The sequence below is a fragment of the Eschrichtius robustus genome, chromosome 12 (assembly GCF_028021215.1).
Source record: "Eschrichtius robustus isolate mEscRob2 chromosome 12, mEscRob2.pri, whole genome shotgun sequence".
Classification (NCBI taxonomy): Eukaryota; Metazoa; Chordata; class Mammalia; order Artiodactyla; family Eschrichtiidae; genus Eschrichtius; species Eschrichtius robustus.
Window position 1 is genome coordinate 87585605 of NC_090835.1, and position 18098 is coordinate 87603702.

Genomic DNA, 18098 nt, shown 5'->3' on the forward strand with positions numbered 1-18098 from the left:
TCCTGGTACAGTAAGAGACACCCATACAAAAGGGATATTTCTCTTATAAATGTAAACGTCTCTTACGAAAGAGTAACTTTCCGAAGCTTTCAGAGCTTTTTCTCTTTCCTTGATGGTCATACATAAATATAATTTTGAAGTCTTGAGTTACAGACCCTTAAGAGACAATGTGGGTGGCTCTTAAAAGAGCCTTGAGTTATTAGAGAGGAAGCAAGCTTATTTGGAGCTGGTGTACTTGGTAACAGCCTTGGTGCCCTCGGACACGGCATGCTTGGCCAACTCTCCCGGCAACAACAGACGCACGGCCGTCTGGATCTCCCTGGACGTGATGGTCGAGCGTTTGTTGTAATGCGCCAAACGCGACGCCTCGCCCGCGATGCGCTCAAAGATGTCGTTGACAAATGAATTCATGATACCCATGGCCTTGGAAGAAATACCGGTATCCGGGTGAACCTGCTTCAACACCTTATACACATACACGGAATAGCTCTCCTTGCGACTGCGCTTGCGCTTCTTGCCGTCCTTCTTCTGAGCCTTAGCCACCGCCTTCTTAGAACCCTTCTTCGGAGCAGAAGCGGACTTAGCTGGCTCAGGCATCGCAAAACCAAAACCCCACCAGGTAACGAACGAGAAACAAATACGCCCACCAGTAACCGGCCTCAGTATTTGTTTGGTCTGTATGCAAATTAGCGATGGCAGAATTACGATTTGTGATTGGTCTTTTCAGCATCCTAATCTCTGATAGGCTCTTTATTACAAAGTCTCATTGGCTCTTCCCTTAGCTCAACCTTACATAATTTGACCTTTCAATTACAAACTCTCTATGTAAATTAGTAACGTTGTTGTTTTAGAACTGGCTTTTGATTGGCTAAGGTTTGTGTTCGGCCAATCGCACAGGCTGTTTTACCAAACCGCCGCAGAGTATAATAGTTTAGTTTCTTGTGTTCTGAGAGTCATTTTCTTTGGTTTTTGTTTTGTTCTTAGTGTTTTGTCATGTCTGGCCGGGGGAAACAGAGTGGTAAGGTACGTGCCAAGGCCAAGACTCGTTCTTCGCGGGCCGGGCTGCAGTTCCCCGTGGGCCGTGTGCACCGCCTGCTCCGCAAGGGTAACTACGCCGAGCGGGTCGGGGCCGGCGCTCCGGTGTACCTGGCAGCGGTGCTGGAGTACTTGACGGCCGAGATTCTGGAGTTGGCGGGTAACGCGGCCCGCGACAACAAGAAGACGCGCATCATCCCGCGTCACCTGCAGTTGGCTATCCGCAACGACGAGGAGCTCAACAAGCTGCTGGGCAAAGTCACTATCGCTCAGGGCGGCGTCCTGCCCAACATCCAGGCTGTACTGCTGCCCAAGAAGACTGAGAGCCACCACAAGGCCAAGGGCAAGTGAACGTATCCCAATATCAGTGCGTGTCTGTAACTTTATCCAAAGGCTCTTTTCAGAGCCGTCCACATTTTCACACTTAAAAAAGCTTGTAACTAAACTTGGGCTGGGTCTATGAAACTTGCCCGGTTAAAGCCACTGGATAATCGCCACAGATTATTATCGCAAATTATCTTTGCTATCTAAAGGGACTGCTTAAAATGTGATTCAGAGAAGCAGGACTTTTACAACAGATTGGTTAGTACCGTAAGCAAGGGCTTTTAGCAGCGATGAAGAAGCAAGTTTTGGTAACGTTTTTCAAACCTGGGGTAGTGTGGTTATTTAGCGAGAAGGGAAACATTCTATCTTGCGGAAAAGGCGGGTGGGGGGTGTTAGCTTAGAATGTCACTAAGACGTTTGAAACAGCCAAACGAAAGAACGGCTGGCAAATCAGATCAGCGCGGGCTTTTCAAGTTCTGAACTTGTTGCCGAAACTCGGCCTCTGTTCACCCGTGCCGAATAGTAAGCGGCAACATAGTTTTGGGTGAAGTAGAAAAGAGTAGCTTTTATTGTTTTGCCAGGCAAAGGAGACCACGGCAGGCTAGTGCTCTCAAGACTGTGCCCTCCCTTGAGAGAATAGGAAGGAATCTTATACAGTCTAAGAGTGGAAAATAGGGCCGCAGATAAGAATGCGATTTTGCGTTCTTTTTTACTTCAGGAAAATTTCAAAATCATCAAAGATGGCGTCCGGCGGTCCTGGGACTGGCTCTGGTGGTGCTTGAGGTTATCGCACCGTGATCTTTCTGGAATGAAAAATGTTCACTGAGGAAGGGAGTGTTTTCTCGGAGAAGTAAACACCAGGTGCATAGTACAATTCTAACTAGAAAATAATCATTTTCAAAGTGAAGTTAAGTAAAAAAGAAATCTCTGAGAGACTGGCTGACTGGGCTAAAAGAATAGAGTTCAACATGACGGAGGCTATCTTAACTAATTTCTGCTGGAACAAACTGAAGCAAAATCCCATTTGGCCACCATAGGAAAGTCAAACATTTGTTGCGCACTGTTTGCCGGTCGTCCCCGGCCCGTCGCTTTCCCCGTGGTTTCCCAGTGGAGATAGGGAGTGGCAGCCCAGGGGAATCTAAGTTCAGTTCAGAAAAAGTAACCACGGAGAAAAAAGAATATAGGTAAATCTGTTCTTAAAGCGTAGTCCTCGGAATTCTAGGCCCCATTACATAGATTTGAATCAGAATTGGCATCTTCCACGATCCCCAAGTGGTTCCTTATTTATAATTTGAGATGCGCTGAACTAAAACATTAGAAAATTAGTTCGTTTGGGTCGCAGACTATAACAAAAAGAGGGATTGAAATGTGGAGTATTTCATCCAATCAGAGTCTCTAGTACTTCACCAATCACTGCGTTGACTCTTCAGCCAATGGTTTTGTTTCGCGGGGCTTTTGAAATAGCGCAAGGCCAATTGGAACGTTTCTGAGGATATATAAAGGGGACCTCTTCCTACTTATTTGCCGACTTTGTTTCTTTTCTGTTGTTTTCATACGATGGCTCGAACTAAACAAACTGCGCGTAAGTCCACCGGCGGTAAGGCGCCGCGCAAGCAGCTGGCCACCAAGGCAGCCCGGAAGAGCGCACCGGCCACGGGCGGCGTGAAGAAGCCGCACCGCTACCGGCCCGGCACGGTGGCCCTGCGCGAGATCCGCCGCTACCAGAAGTCCACGGAGCTGCTGATCCGCAAGCTGCCGTTCCAGCGCCTGGTGCGCGAGATCGCGCAGGACTTCAAGACCGACCTGCGCTTCCAGAGCTCGGCCGTGATGGCGCTGCAGGAGGCGTGCGAGGCCTACCTGGTGGGGCTCTTCGAGGACACCAACCTGTGTGCCATCCACGCCAAGCGCGTCACCATCATGCCCAAGGACATCCAGCTTGCTCGCCGCATCCGCGGGGAGAGGGCGTAAAGCTTCCCCAGCTATCTCAATCCAACTAAAAAGGCTCTTCTAAGAGCCACCCACATTTTCTTTAAAATAGCTGTCCTTTAGTCTGTTCTGTTTCAGTGAGTTTTGGTTGGGGATGTTAAGGTGGAGATTTCCTCATGAGTTACTAGGTAAACTTGTTTTTTGGGAGTGTCGTGTAACTTTACAACTGTCTGTACTATTTTAGTTAATTAAATTCTGGCAGCTTTGTATACCTTCAATTGGTAGGTTATGTGCAAAAGTTGCTCAAAAGTAGGAACTTAGCTGTCTCATGGGAAATGTAATATAAGCACATGCAGGTGGACTGGGGGATTGGTAGGTTTGGCAATAGAATAAGCCGTGTTTTAGGTAGTTTGGAAGGAGCAGTAATCGTTGTGATGTGAAGGTTGGATTATTTGAGTACGTGGATTATGTATGGAAGGTGAGCTGCTTTACCCACAAAAGGTTGAATTTGGGTGAAGGTGGGTGTGGATTTGCTGTTTACCCCTTCTAAAGCTTTGTTCCCACGTTTGGGCATTGACAGTTGAGAAGCTAGAGCGTTTGTCTTTGCTTTCTAATTTCTCTGAGACCTCAATTTGTTCAGTTCCAATCTCTGCCAAGTTAAAAGTGAAACAGTTTTGGCTTTCCCGCGAAATGTTTGACCTTTTACACAGAGAACAGTGAGGGCGTTGTTTTGCTGATAGTTGACTTCTATAAAAAAAATTAGACCTCTCAGTCAGGATTTCTAATAAACTTATTGGTAGCAGAACCCAAGACAGAGAACCCTGCTGGCTTCTACAGTTTCACTACTCAAAGTGTGGTCTACCACCAGCAGCATGTACATCACTTGGGAATTTGCTAGAAACGTAGATTTTCAGACCCAACCCAGGTCTACTGAGTCAGAATCTACGTTGTACCCAGTTCACCCCAAGTGATTCTTATTAACGCTAGATTAAGAAGTCTATTTTTTAAAATGGTGTTTTTGGTCTCATCAAGAAAACAACCTGTCTGTGAACTCTTACCAGGAGAAAGCATTTGCAAACTACACTTATTTATGTAATAGAATGAAATTTCTGTCAAGCAGTTGCACATAACAAGGTGCCTCTAGAGTTTGATTTCATTGTGGATCAGTGGTCTCAGTGGTGACTGCACATTACAGTCAACTGGAGTTTTTATTAAAATATTTTTGCTTGGGGTCCAATCAGTATGACTATAATTGTATGAGGTGGGCCCAGGCAACAGTAATTATTAAAACTCAGGTGCTTCCAATAGGTAGCTAGGGCCGGGACTAAATATTGCATAAATTCCAATCTTGTGGTTAGCTCCTGTTGGACTCCAGGCTTAGCAAGGAGTTACCTAACTGAATCAGGCTTTCCTTGTAGTTCCAAAGGAGGACTTTCTGGTTTGCTTGATGACAGTTTATCTCACTGCAATGAATCAAATAGTATTTGGCTTTTATAGCAGTTTCTGAGGACAGGGGTAATGTGAGTCTATATTGAGAAATGTAGCTGCTTTCAGTGGTTGACATTACTAGGTTTTCAGGGATGCTACACGGAGGAACATCCTGGAGAGTGGATACCTCTCTGTCTTCACATTGGGCTTTCCTGTACAGATTAGCACAAGGTCCTGTTTGGTCTTTCAGGTGGCCTTTCTCCATAGCCTTTTTTTTTAAAAAAAATTATTTAGGAATTTATCTCCCCACCCCCACCCCCCACCCTGGGTATTGTTTCATTTTTTAAAACTTAAAAAAAAATTTTTTTTATTATGCAACATTTGAGAATATATGGAATTAGAAATAATAGTTTAACAGACCCTAGGTACTTCTCACCCAGCCTCAACATCAACATTGGCCAAATTTATCTATACCTCTTCTACCTTGATTATTGCCTTGATTATTGTCAAGCAAATCATATCATTTCCTCTCTCAACATTTTAATATACATCTATTTTAAAACCTAATTGTGATGCCATGATTACTCCCCCAACAAACAGCATTTAACATTGATGACTTTTTAAATTTATTTATTCCACATACATTTGTTGAGTTTACAATGCGCCAGATGCTGTTCTGTGCACTGGGAATATACTTGGAGAACAAAACAGACAAGATTCTTTGCTCTCATGGAATTTACATTTGACCCTGGGATAGACAATAAATCAGATAAATAAGTATCATATGTAATATGTAAGATGGCGAGAAGAACAATAAAGCAAGAATAAGGATTATCATGGGGAGTTGAAATTTAGATAAGGTGACCAATGATGACGGCAGTAAGGAGGTAGTTATTTCAGCAAAGAGTTGTGAGGAAGAAGTTGTGGAAAGAGAGAGCAAGAGTCTTCCCTGATGAGTGCCGCAGTGGTTAAGAATCCACCTGCCAAGGCAAGGAACGCGGGTTCGAGCCCTGGTCTGGGAAAATCCCACATGCCGCGGAGCAACTAAACCCATGTGCCACTACTACTGAGCCTGCGCTCTTGAGCCCGCGTGCTGCAACTTACTGAGCTCGCGTGCCGCAACTACTGAAGCCCGCACGCCTAGAGCCCGTGCTCCGCAACAAGAGAAGCCACTGCAATGAGAAGCCCACGCACCGCAACGAAGAGGAGCCCCCGCTCGCCGCAACTAGAGAAAGCCCGCATGCAGCAACAAAGACCCAACGCAGCCAAAAATCAATCAATAAATAAATTCTAAAAAAAAAAAAAGAGAGAGAAGGAGGAATGTTGAGGTGCCAGGGTGGCTATGTGGAGTGGAGTGGGCTGGGCACTGTAGGAGGAAATAATGGCAGAGAAATGAAAGGAAGCCAGATCATGCAAGGGCTTGTAAGTCACGGTAAGGAATTAGGCTTTTGCTCTGAGTGAGATGGAAGGTCTTGAGAGGAGTTGCACATAGGAGTTTTGTGTCCCTCTCTCTCATTTAATCAGGTTCTGCTTTATTTTCAGGTGGCCTCAGTTGTGCTCCAGCACAAAAATCAAGGCCTAGTTTTCTTTATTTTGTGCTATTCAAACCTTGAAAATAGAAGCTGACCTGGAGGATTTATAGTTAGGGAGAAAAGAGAAAATCATTTATAAAATATAAACATTTGGGGTTAAAGGTGACTCATAGCATAGTACTTCAATTTACTAGTTTTATGGCCACAAGCAAATTGTTTACCCTCAGGTAACAAACGATTTATTTGAATTGAAAATCAAATGTCTTCAGGAACCAGGCAAGGGGTTTTTGTATCAGGAACAGTGGTGAGCTATCCAGCTTTATATCACTGGGTCAGTCACTAGTGACCTTCTGGCTGAATGCAAGCCCCCTGAGTTGCAAGGTCCATGTAGCACTCTTGGTCTTTATTATGTCATTTGCCAAGTAGAGATGTTAACAATACCGGCCTTGGGAACTGTCCAGGTGGTAAGAGATTCATGATTTTATCAATTCAAAGTCTGTAATTTAGTGCCTATATGGATTATTTAATTTAATCCTCACAATAACTCTGTGGGTTGGGGGGCCATTATCAGCTCAAACATGATGATGAAGAAATGGAAGCATAGTGAGGGGAACTACCTCTCACAGGGGTTCATTTGGATAAACCTGTCATGGACTTTATCTCCAGCACTAGAGAATGCATGGACATTTTGTGTTATGTGCATATGTCCATTTTACTTCATCCATCCATCCATTCATCAAAAACTTTTTGAGTGCTTATTATGTGCTCAACAATGTTCTAGGCGCTGGAAAGAGCAATGCATAACATGGCAAAGATCCTACTGTGCAGAGCTCACCAACGATTCTTGTGGGAGACAGAAAATAAAGATAAACAGTCTTTTGGTAGGTAAAGAGGATTAAGAAAACACAAAGAAAACAGACCAAGGGGATTAAGGACTGCCACAGAGTGGGAGATGGGTGGTGGATAGTTGTCATTTTAAATAAGATGGGTGGGGAAAGCTTCACAACTGAGATGAGACATGAAAGACAGTGTCATGAAGCTTGGAAAGGAGAGGGGTCTTCATACATCTGTAAGAAGATCATTCCACAGAGAAGAAACCGTGATTGTGAAGGTCCTATGTTGGGAGCATCACTTGGAATGATGGTCGAAGGTCTGATAACCAACTAGATAGAACCAGGTTCCTCTTCTGTTTTCTCAAGCTGGAGTTTCAAGTCTCAAGCTCAGCAGTGATTTTACACATTTTTTTTTTTTTTTCCCCCAGAAGTATTGTTCTAGTTTCCTGAGCACACCCAATTCAGATGGTAAACTGAGGCCGGGGCAGGAAGAGATGAGTACTAATCCCAGGGAGGACTGCCAGCCTGATTCAAGGATACCAGTCATTAAGGAAAGACTATTAATTATTTGATAATTTATTTAAAATAAAAAGTAAGATATTTTGAGGTTCCAAATAATCACCATCATCGTTTTACTTTTCAGAAAAAAGAGAATCCAAATGTAATATTTCTAAAAAGGCTTTATACACTGTAACAAGTAAATTTTCTGAGATTACATTGGATAATTATGGATAAGTCCCCAAATATAAATAAAACTGCTTATCTGTTGGATCATGGCTAATAGAACTCTATATTAAAACCTTCAAAATAGTGATGATTTGATGGCCAAACCCATGATTTTAAAAATAAAACAAAATTAAAATATTTATTTATGATAAAGGTGTTACATGTTCTCAACTGCAGATCTTGAGCTATAGCTGTGTCTTGGCACAGAACTAAGAGATCACATCTCTTCTGAACCCTTCCTATTGGGAGAGACTGCAGTCCAAATGCAGGGATTTTCATTATGGTGTGTAAACTATTAATTACTTTCATTTTTAATAAGTAGTGTTCAAGGAAGGAATGGAAAACTGGTGTCCTTCAGGTTTTGCCAGATAACTATGAAACTGTCGGGGAGGAAGAAAATGTCCTCTATCCTTTGCCAACTAAAGAATGTAGCTAGCCATCTGGTTCTACAAGGTTTGAGATCCAGCAACAAGTAACATAACTTCCTTTTAGAAAATAGAGATTGGGACCCTTCCTTGGTGGAGGGTGTATTAAGATAAACCCCCAAACCTTGTGGACGAAGAATGTCACCTGCCATATCAGTAAACTAAGGATGTGGCGGCCATCAAGCCATCAGCCCCTGCAACCGCCCCAACTGTGCACCCTGAGGGGCTTCAGGATGGAGAAAAACAGGATACTGGCCCTAGATAGTTAAGCTACATATATATCAAAGGAATGATTTCAGTGAGCCCAGACTCTTGCATCTTCCCAGATATAGAAAAGGGCTAAATTCATTAACTTGAGATGGCTGTTTTCTTTAACAGTAATCTTTTGACGTTCCAACTACTTGTTTTTTTTGTGTTGTTTTTTTTTTTTTTTGTTTCGTTTTTGTTTTTTTTCAAAAACTCCTATATATCCTGGCTCCTCCTTTACCTCTTCAGGACCAGTCCCTCAGAGCTATCTGAGAGGCTGTCTCCTGGGCTTAAGTCCTCCATATACCTGCTGAATATAACATAATTCTCAACTTTTAGGTTATTATTATTATTATTTTTTCAATTGACAACCTTACAGCTTATTGCAAGTTTATTCTCTGCTTTTATGAGGTCCAAAAAGGGTGTTCTAGATCAGCAGGTAGCTCTTTCTTCCAAGCAGTGGTTCTGGAGCCCAGGTGTCTCAATCATCCTAAACATTGCTTTCACATGTTAAAAAATAAAATTCAGTGGAGTAAATTTTAAAGATCTTATTGGCTTTGTTCAGTGATTCATGAATCAGGCAGCATCCAGTCTAGCAGATAGAAGAGAGCTGTGAGGAGCTGTACAAAATAAAAGATTTTTCTAGGCAGAAGGGAGCAGGAACAGGGAAGTTACACTAGGAAAAAAAGTGGGTAGCTTATTGCAAGGTTGCTTTCCTTTAGGGTTTGGCAGGGGTCTGGCCGGCTGATTACCTAACTGGTGCTGATCAGGCAATTCCTGATTGACTAGTTTAAGATTTCATTTCTGGGGAAGCCAAAACTGTAATTAAGTCTTGGTGTGATGACATAACTCTATTTTGGGCCTGTTGTGTTTCTAAAACACTTTTGTCTTGGGAGGGGAAAGAGCTTGGAAAGTCTTCGTGGGAGGTTATTATGCCCCAGACCTGAAAATGTCAAACTACTTTTATTTACATTCCATTGTTAGGAACTCAGCTATGTGGCCTAAGATGGCCACACCCAACTACAAGGGAAGCTGGGAAACAAGGTCTCTGAGGGCTCAGGAAGAAGAGGTTAACAGCCAGTGTGCCTCTACCTCTGAAGGTTTATAGAGTTTATCTGTGCAGAACTGGGGCCCTGAAGTTAGTATCATGTATCTGTCACCTCAGATATCCACACTTGCTCTAATTCTCTTTCCAGAAAACCTGTGTTTCTTCTAAAATCACTATGCACAAGTCCTCTGTTCTTTCCTGATAGTGGTAGACAGAGCATTGAAACAACAGAGTTCTGGGGTAGTCCCAACACTAAATATGCTTGAGCAAGTCACCTGTAAGAGTTACTGTATTATCTCTACAGATGGGGAAGCATGCTGAATGATTCTGCATAATGCCCAAGGTCACCTGGCTAGTAAATGGTGACAACAAATTTCAGCCCAGGTAGTGAGCCTCAAAGCCCTTCAATTTTAAGCATACTTCATTACTGTTCTATATTTGTATACATTATTATTTGCTCTATAGGACAATGTTATATGTCCTAGGTAACAGGGACCATATCTTATTAAGAATGATAACTAGAATGACATGTGAGAAATTACCTTAATGCAGTGGTAGCCTCCAAATACACTACCAGGCAGGCCATTTCCAAGGTTATAGCACATAAAGTCTCACAGACCGATTTAAGTTCCCTGAGTAATTTTATTGAATCAATTTTAAATATATAGCAAGAAACAAGGGAAAAGATACTGGACAAATGAACACATTTCAGATAGGTTGCAAAAGATCAGTTGAATCCTTGGTTTCACTTTTCATGTGAAACCTCCCCTTCCTCCTCCTCTCCCTTATCCTCCCCCTCCCTCTCTCCTATCTCTCTCTGACCCTCCTCTCTCCCTCTCTCTCCTCTCACTCCCTGCCTTCCTTTGAATTTCTTCTCTGCTGAGAACTAGGTTGGACTTTGAGCAAAGGGATCCAGCAGATGGAAGTGATTTGGAGCCAACACATGCTTGCTCTGTTGGAGAGATGCAGGGCTGAGTATACAGCCTCCCATCTAGGGAGGTCACCAGTGACATACCAAGCAAACATGTCTTTTATGTGCATGTTGTCTGTAGAGGGCAAATGGTACCAAAATGGGAGTCACCAATGGGTGGTCAGTTTAAGAACTCATAAATATTGGGTACTTCATAAATACTTAGTGTCTTACAAATACTTGGCACTTCTTGGTTCTTTCATCACTTTCTATATCCATGTAGCACACACAAGCTCTACTTTCTCTATGTCTAACATCTCACGAGGTACTAACTTAATGAGTTACAGTAAATACAGCTTCTGAATTTTGTATCTCATAAATGCCTTGCTTACCTATCCAACATTTCTTATATGTTTCCTACTTATGAATTACCTAATTAATATTTATGAATTTCATCCATCCAGTTTGTTCTTGGTAGGCTCTCCATAGTAGAATTCAATAGAAGATATTTGAGAATATTCTCAAATAATAGAGCGAACATACCTTATACATAGAAAGGGATGAGTTCCCTAAGGAGAGTGGAGCGCCCATTCCAGGCCTGAGCCACATATAGAGAAAAAGACTTTAATTTTGCTTAACCACTGACTATTATAGGCTGTCTGTCACTTCTAGGGGTATCTAATACTAAGTCATACAGGTACACATTAAAAAAAGAAAAAAATCTTATTAAGGAGAATCTTTAAGAGGAATAATGGACAAGATTTGTTAGTATAGTATTCCTTTCTACATTTCAGTAAGATCCTACATTTCAGTAAGTCACAGCACTAGGACCAATACAAAATTCTTGTGGACCAATGATAAAACATGGTCACCTGAAAATGTAAATATATAACATCTGTTGTTAACCATAGTCCTTAAATACAAACTTGAACTCTGCACATTTTTGTGATTCCTTTCTCTCCTTTACTGTCTCCTCTTCCCTTGCCATCTCTTTTACTCCACCTCCTTTCCAGAATTGCCTCCAGGGAAATTAAAAATTTAAGGTTAAGTCAGTTCAGCTTTTGGCAATGCTAAAGTGACGTTTAGACTGATGCTTCCCTTCTGTTCGTTTGGGTACTGTCTAAATATTCATTTTAGACTATGAGCCCTGTGAGGAGAGAGATTGTTTCTATCCTGCTCATTGCTCTGTCCCTAGTACCTGTCACTTTTTGAAACTTAATAGGCTCTCAATTAATGAATGAATAAAATCAGGGGGCTTCCCGGGTGGCGCAGTGGTTGAGAATCTGCCTGCCAATGCAGGGGACACGGGTTCGAGCCCTGGTCCGGGAAGATCCCACATGCCGCGGAGCAACTGGGCCCGTGAGCCACAACTACTGAGCCTGCGCGTCTGGAGCCTGTGCTCCGCAACGAGAGGCCGCGATAGTGAGAGGCCCGCGCACCGCGATGAAGAGTGGCCCCCACTTGCCACAACTAGAGAAAGCCCTCGCACAGAAACGAAGACCCAACACAGCCATAAATAAATAAATTAATTTAAAAAAAAACAACAAACTGGTGAATTTAAAAAAAAATAAAAATAAAATCAGAGTCCTAGTTTTTCAACTCAAGAGTTCATTTAGAGAAGAATCTTGGGCACACTCAGATCTATGATCTCACAATACTCTGCAACTCCCCCGCACCCTCCCCAATCCAGCAGAGAAATGGCCACGAGTGGACTTATCAAAAGTGAGAACAGCAAGAACTCTGATCGACATTGCAGGTAGCCTGTCGTGTATGATCCTTAGTCTCAGGGTATTTTAAAAATCTGTAGCTGAAATTGTATTGTTGCTAATTACAATCAACCTTAAGGAAAGACTGACTAACCAACTCACTGGGCTGCCAGCCAAGGACTCTACCCAAAAATAAAGAGGTTTTATTTTCAGGCTACTTGAGGTTTCTTACCCCTTCCTTTTCTCTATTACGTGAGTAACTAAAGATTTCACAATTATTTGATGGTCCGACTAGTAAAATTCTTAATAGCTCAGCAAGTAAAACTGACTTCTCAGTTCTTTTAATATAAAACTGTTTCTCTGCTCTGTGCTTGCTAAAATTATTTCTGCTCAGTAAAAATAGCCCTATTTCTGAAGAAATTATAATGGTAAAGATGCTTATTAGTCAATTTTCAAATCTGGCCTTCTCTCTAGAAACGAATACTATGTAGCATTAGAGCCCCTTTTGAAAATGTGAGTGGCTCTGAAAAGAGCCTTTGGGTTTAACAGCACCTGGAAACATTTACTTGGAGCTGGTGTACTTGGTGACAGCCTTGGTACCCTCGGACACAGCGTGCTTGGCCAGCTCCCCGGGCAGCAGAAGGCGCACGGCCGTCTGGATCTCCCTGGAGGTGATGGTCGAGCGTTTGTTGTAATGCGCCAGGCGCGACGCCTCGCCCGCGATGCGCTCAAAGATGTCATTGACGAACGAGTTCATGATGCCCATGGCCTTGGACGAGATGCCAGTGTCCGGGTGCACCTGTTTCAGCACCTTGTACACGTACACGGAGTAGCTCTCCTTGCGGCTGCGCTTGCGCTTCTTACCGTCCTTCTTTTGCGCCTTGGTCACCGCCTTCTTAGAACCCTTCTTGGAAGCAGGAGCAGATTTAGCCAGCTCAGGCATGGTGTAAAGTTATCAAACAGACAAAAGCTGACAACACCTATTACAATGTTGGCCTATTTTTGTAGGGCTTCTATGCAAATAGGTGCTTAATCTATCTCAATTCCTGATTGGGTCAAATCAGCCAGTAGAAACATTTTATGCAAATAAGGTGATTTCAAATCTGCTTTTTGATTGGTTGTTTAACTGGAACTAACACTAGATATCCCCACCCCCACCATCAGAAAAAATATCGTTTTCAAAATAGTGCAAAAAATTAATGTCTTGTCCGGAAGTATCTACTTGTGAGCCTTGTTTCTCTCTAGATCCGGACCTAAAGAGACAAACGCCCGATACAAATTTATGACTAGTTTTCTGCCAAAATTCAGTTACCGGGTTAGTGATTCTAGAAAACAGAACATAGAAATTAGCTAAATATATAAATATTTTCAAAATTATGCCATTGGCATTCCCAATTCGGCTTGATCAAAGTCGTCAACACTTAAGCTTTACCAAGAATTAAGGATCGTCACATTTCAACGGCGGTAGTATTTTCATGTTTCCTAGGAACAGTGTCTGGAAGTGATGCCAGCGTTTGTTGGAGGGCTGGGAATTATGTAATATGGTGCTTGCATTGCTAAAATAAAACGTTATTCAAAATCAGAACCTTTGATAAGTGACGAAACTGAACTCGATCAATTACATTCAAAACCGGAGTTTTTGAAAGGGCTCAGAACTCTGGAACGTTCATTTTCGTCTCTTCCCAAACTTAATTCCGAACAAGGGGATTAAAACAAAACCAATTAAGGTATATATAAAACATGTAACATATAGGGTGAATAAATGGCGGAGGACTTTAAGCGAGAAAATATAGAGCATACTGCAACAGATCTAGATTTTCTAAAGTGAGACCTGGTATCCAATCACAAGGCTTATCCAGTTACTTAATTCATGGCGCGGAATTTGAAGATTCGGACCAATCAGGAGGACTTCGCCTTTATAAATAAGAGCAAGAACAGCACGGTTTGTAGTTGTAGCAGTGTTTGCAATCTCTCATTATGGCTCGTACTAAGCAGACTGCTCGCAAGTCCACCGGTGGTAAGGCGCCGCGCAAGCAGCTGGCCACCAAGGCAGCCCGGAAGAGCGCACCGGCCACAGGCGGCGTGAAGAAGCCGCACCGCTACCGGCCCGGCACGGTGGCCCTGCGCGAGATCCGCCGCTACCAGAAGTCCACGGAGCTGCTGATCCGCAAGCTGCCGTTCCAGCGCCTGGTGCGCGAGATCGCGCAGGACTTCAAGACCGACCTGCGCTTCCAGAGCTCGGCCGTCATGGCGCTGCAGGAGGCGTGCGAGGCCTACCTGGTGGGGCTCTTCGAGGACACCAACCTGTGTGCCATCCACGCCAAGCGCGTCACTATCATGCCCAAGGACATCCAGCTTGCTCGCCGCATCCGCGGGGAGAGGGCGTAAATTGGCTTTCTTAATCGAGTGATAACTAAAACCCAAAGGCTCTTTTCAGAGCCAATCACTTGCTCTATAAAAGGTGCGGTAGTACTTGGTCATTAAGAGCACAAATTTCGCGCACTCCCGAGAGACCTTTGCGGAGAGAGTCTCGGAATTAAGCTCTTTAAAAAGCCTATGGTGTTTATTTTTTTGGGGCGGGGGGGTTGTGTTGGGTCTTCAGTGCTGCATGTGGGCTTTCTCTAGTTGCGGCGAGCGGGGGCTACTCTTCGTTGTGGTGCGCGGGCTTCTCATTGCAGTGGCTTCTCTTGCAGAGCACAGGCTCTAGGCCTTAAGTAGTTGCAGCACGTGGACTCAGTAGTTGCAGTGCGTGGGCTCAGCAGTTCTGGCACACAGGCTTAGTTGCTCCGTGGCATGTGGGATCTTCCTGGACCAGGGCTCAAGCCCGTGTCCCCTGTATTGGCAGGCGGTCTTAACCACTGCACCACCAGGGAAGTCCTAAAAAGCCTGTTATTTTTAAGTTTCAGTGTAGGAACTGCCTCCACGGCTTTACTTGCACACCTCCGTTTGTCTTATTTTGTGTAGGTTTGGTACATTTAGGCGTGGCTAAACGCTTGGTCCACACCAGGGTGCCCTTGCTCACCAGAATTGTGAGGCCCAGCTCGCTAGCAACCACCAGGACCCTGTTGAGAATGGTCACGGATATACCACGACCACCCCTAAAACGGAGCCAAGGCTTAGGTTATTAGCTTTATCACCAAAGGGAAGACCTTGACAGCTCCTGAGAACTTGGTGGCGGTCTTTACCCACCAGGTCTTCTCTACAAAGGGCCAAAGCAACCAACAGGGGCAGCTGGGTGGGTCTCTGAGTAGGAAAAAATTGAATGAACTCGAATGCAGGAATCATGAGCCTTTCAGCAGACGCCATTAAAGGAGTCTTTTTCTGTTTTCCTAAATTCCCTATCTTAATCTCTAAATCAAATCTTATGAAAGTACCTCATATTTGTCAGTAAAACATGAAAATCAGCTGTAAGCTTGAGAGTTCTCTATTGCAGAAAATATTGTCTTCGCTTTCTTCTCATCCCTACAAAACAGCAGTGTTATACTATTCTGTATTGAAACGATATTCCCTTCTTGTGGAAGTAACAAATTCTTCACTATTTCTAAACTGGTAGCTGAAGGGAAAAAAGTAAGGAATTTTGTTCTGAAACTATACAGTCTGTTATTTGGAAATGTAGAAAGGTTGTTACTAATTGGGTTACTGTAGACCGTCTGGAAGGATTTTATGTCTATTCAAACACTTCAGCAAATTTCAGTTTCAAGATGGGTGAGGTATCCTTAACTACAAAATTGAGAGCCTTCTATTAATTTATTGTTTTTTAATGGGCTGTTTCCCCTTGAGAATCACTAAGGAAAAAGGTCAGGTGGTAAATTTAACAGAAACAAAGCTGTAAATAAATACACAGGCCAAGTTAGCCATTGTAAGTCCTAGAGGTTTTATAAAAGAAATCTTTGTTCTTGGAAGTCTGTCAGGCATTGAGACTCGGGTGCTGAGAACTGGGGAGCCTGCACCCATATAAAGAAAAAAGTTTAACTATTCATAATTTCAATAATGGAGTGTTAGATATTTGTAACGCTACATAAAGTCATTCCATATTAGAACGTACTTTCCCATATCCTGTACTTTCTTTGAGATTCTAGCACAGTAAGTTTTTTAATGTCTGTTTCTGTCTCACCAGATGGTGGATGTCAAGATATGAGGACCAAGGGGGCACAGAAAACACCTAGTTGTATTATTAAATCCATCAGAACATCTAGAACAGTCCTTTGCCTAAAACAAACCCTCAGGAAATTATTTAGTCAAATTGGAATTTAAAATAAAAATTATTGAACAAACAGGAATTACCATTCAGTTTATTCCTGATTACAGAAGTAAAAGATTGATAGAGTTCATGTAACTTTAATACTATATAGTTTTACCACGTAGAAATAATCAACATTAATTGAGTGGTTGCATTACTGAGTTGGCCAGACGTCATGTATTAGTCTATGAAGTCTCCAAAATATAAGGTAAATTCAATAGTTCTCTACTAATATACATAATTTTTATTCTATTAGTTATTTACAGATGAGGAAACTGAAACTAAGTTTTAGTTAAAAAGGATAGAGCCAAAACTTTTCCCCTTTGGCATTGCTATAATAAACAATAGCATCAGTATGATCCTCAACAGTTACCCCTGAGGCTTTATTCCTTGGAAGAGCTGTCATAGGAAGACTGATATGTTTATCTTAATATTTTCATAATACGTTAAAGGAAATGGGTGGATTTTGAAAATGTACAGGATCATATAAAACTGTGTTCTATTATACTACAATTATTACAGCCAATGGCACAGAAATATAATTGATGAACAGCAATAAAAATGTAACATTAACTTGGACAATTTTTAGCCTTTCTGTCCATCATCCAAACAATGATCTTGATTGTTAAGACACATACACACACACACACTTTTTTTTTAATCTTAAAGGCATACATTGAAATGGTAGTGTTTAACATGAGATTTTTTTAATGAATTTTGATTTTCTTGGGGAAATATCACAAATCTAAATCATGTCACATTTTATTTGTACCTGTTGGAAAATTAAGTTGTATAACCATTTCAGGCTTGCCTGGTTGCCTATAAGTACATGTAATTTAAAAACAAACAAGTATATAATCTCTGAATGACCAGTAGCTTTATTTTATGGAAGTGATAGCTAAAAATCAAGATAATTCAGAAATGCCATTTTATTCTTTTGCCACATCCTGCCTACCCCATATGTACACAGGTAAATATTGATATTTTACATCTGAAGACTTTTATACTGCAAAGGTGTTTTTTTTTTTTTTTTTTTTTTTTTTTTCAGTAGCCCCAACACCTTGGATGGCATACCTCAGAAAGTAAGGGAGCTAGTGCCTAAGTCAAGCCATGAGGAGGGTCATAGAAGGGGCAGAGATTTATTACACTTAGCTTTCCACAGAAAAACAGAAAATCACTGAATCTGATTATTATGGGGATAATTCCACCCATTTGACAGGATTTTAAAGCTCAGTCAATTAAAACACACCTAGAGTAGTGGGAAAACAAGATAAAGAAGACTAATGCCCTAGGGTTTAGTTTAATGACAGAAAAGAATAGATGCATTATAAATTTTCCATTGATAATAATGGTACCCAATTATTGTCATCAAAGCACATTATCAGAGAAACTAGATTTTTCTAATTAGGGGAATTTATTCATGGAGTTGGAACTTGAGATGAAATTGGAAAGATTCTCCCAGGTAGAAGGAGAGAAGGAATTGCAGATGAGTAAAGTTGTTCAAAAAACAAAAAACAAACAACAACAAAAAGGAATAGAAAGGTAAATTTGAGTTATTAGTGCTGGTTAGTGTGAGCAGAAAATATCATTATGAAAAAAGGCTATAAAGTTCTCACTTGAACCTAAGGCAAGAGTGACAATTTTTATAAGACAGAATGACCAGAATTTAGGACTTAGGGGCTGGAGAAACTGGTTAGGAAAAACCAGTTAGGAAGAAAC

At 42.1% G+C, this 18098-nt stretch overlaps 5 protein-coding genes across 5 annotated transcripts; 3 read left to right on the forward strand and 2 right to left on the reverse strand.

The window, feature by feature from the left end:
- Positions 1-144: 144 nt before the first annotated feature.
- Positions 145-597, reverse strand: LOC137773200 (histone H2B type 1-C/E/F/G/I-like). Its single transcript, XM_068557703.1, has one exon. The coding sequence runs from the start codon at positions 595-597 to the stop codon at positions 217-219; it is 381 nt and encodes a 126-aa protein (XP_068413804.1). The 3' UTR covers positions 145-216.
- Positions 598-990: 393 nt separating this feature from the next.
- Positions 991-2144, forward strand: LOC137773534 (histone H2A type 1-like). Its single transcript, XM_068558284.1, has 2 exons — positions 991-1402; positions 2078-2144. The coding sequence occupies exon 1, from the start codon at positions 994-996 to the stop codon at positions 1384-1386; it is 393 nt and encodes a 130-aa protein (XP_068414385.1). The 5' UTR covers positions 991-993; the 3' UTR covers positions 1387-1402; positions 2078-2144.
- Positions 2145-2916: 772 nt separating this feature from the next.
- Positions 2917-5966, forward strand: LOC137773533 (histone H3.1). The gene has a single exon (XM_068558283.1). The coding sequence runs from the start codon at positions 2917-2919 to the stop codon at positions 3325-3327; it is 411 nt and encodes a 136-aa protein (XP_068414384.1). The 3' UTR covers positions 3328-5966.
- Positions 5967-12701: 6735 nt separating this feature from the next.
- On the reverse strand, positions 12702-13082 carry LOC137773208 (histone H2B type 1-L-like). Its single transcript, XM_068557717.1, has one exon. It carries the CDS (start codon positions 13080-13082, stop codon positions 12702-12704), a length of 381 nt encoding a protein of 126 aa, XP_068413818.1.
- A 1034-nt stretch (positions 13083-14116) lies between these two features.
- Positions 14117-14603, forward strand: LOC137773434 (histone H3.1). The gene has a single exon (XM_068558101.1). The coding sequence runs from the start codon at positions 14117-14119 to the stop codon at positions 14525-14527; it is 411 nt and encodes a 136-aa protein (XP_068414202.1). The 3' UTR covers positions 14528-14603.
- Positions 14604-18098: the final 3495 nt, after the last annotated feature.

What these genes read in the sequence shown, in the direction of transcription:
- LOC137773200 (XM_068557703.1), bottom strand. Translation starts at nt 597, where the DNA reads ATGCCTGAGCCAGCTAAGTCCGCTTCTGCTCCGAAGAAGGGTTCTAAG.
- LOC137773534 (XM_068558284.1), top strand. Translation starts at nt 994, where the DNA reads ATGTCTGGCCGGGGGAAACAGAGTGGTAAGGTACGTGCCAAGGCCAAG.
- LOC137773533 (XM_068558283.1), top strand. Translation starts at nt 2,917, where the DNA reads ATGGCTCGAACTAAACAAACTGCGCGTAAGTCCACCGGCGGTAAGGCG.
- LOC137773208 (XM_068557717.1), bottom strand. Translation starts at nt 13,082, where the DNA reads ATGCCTGAGCTGGCTAAATCTGCTCCTGCTTCCAAGAAGGGTTCTAAG.
- LOC137773434 (XM_068558101.1), top strand. Translation starts at nt 14,117, where the DNA reads ATGGCTCGTACTAAGCAGACTGCTCGCAAGTCCACCGGTGGTAAGGCG.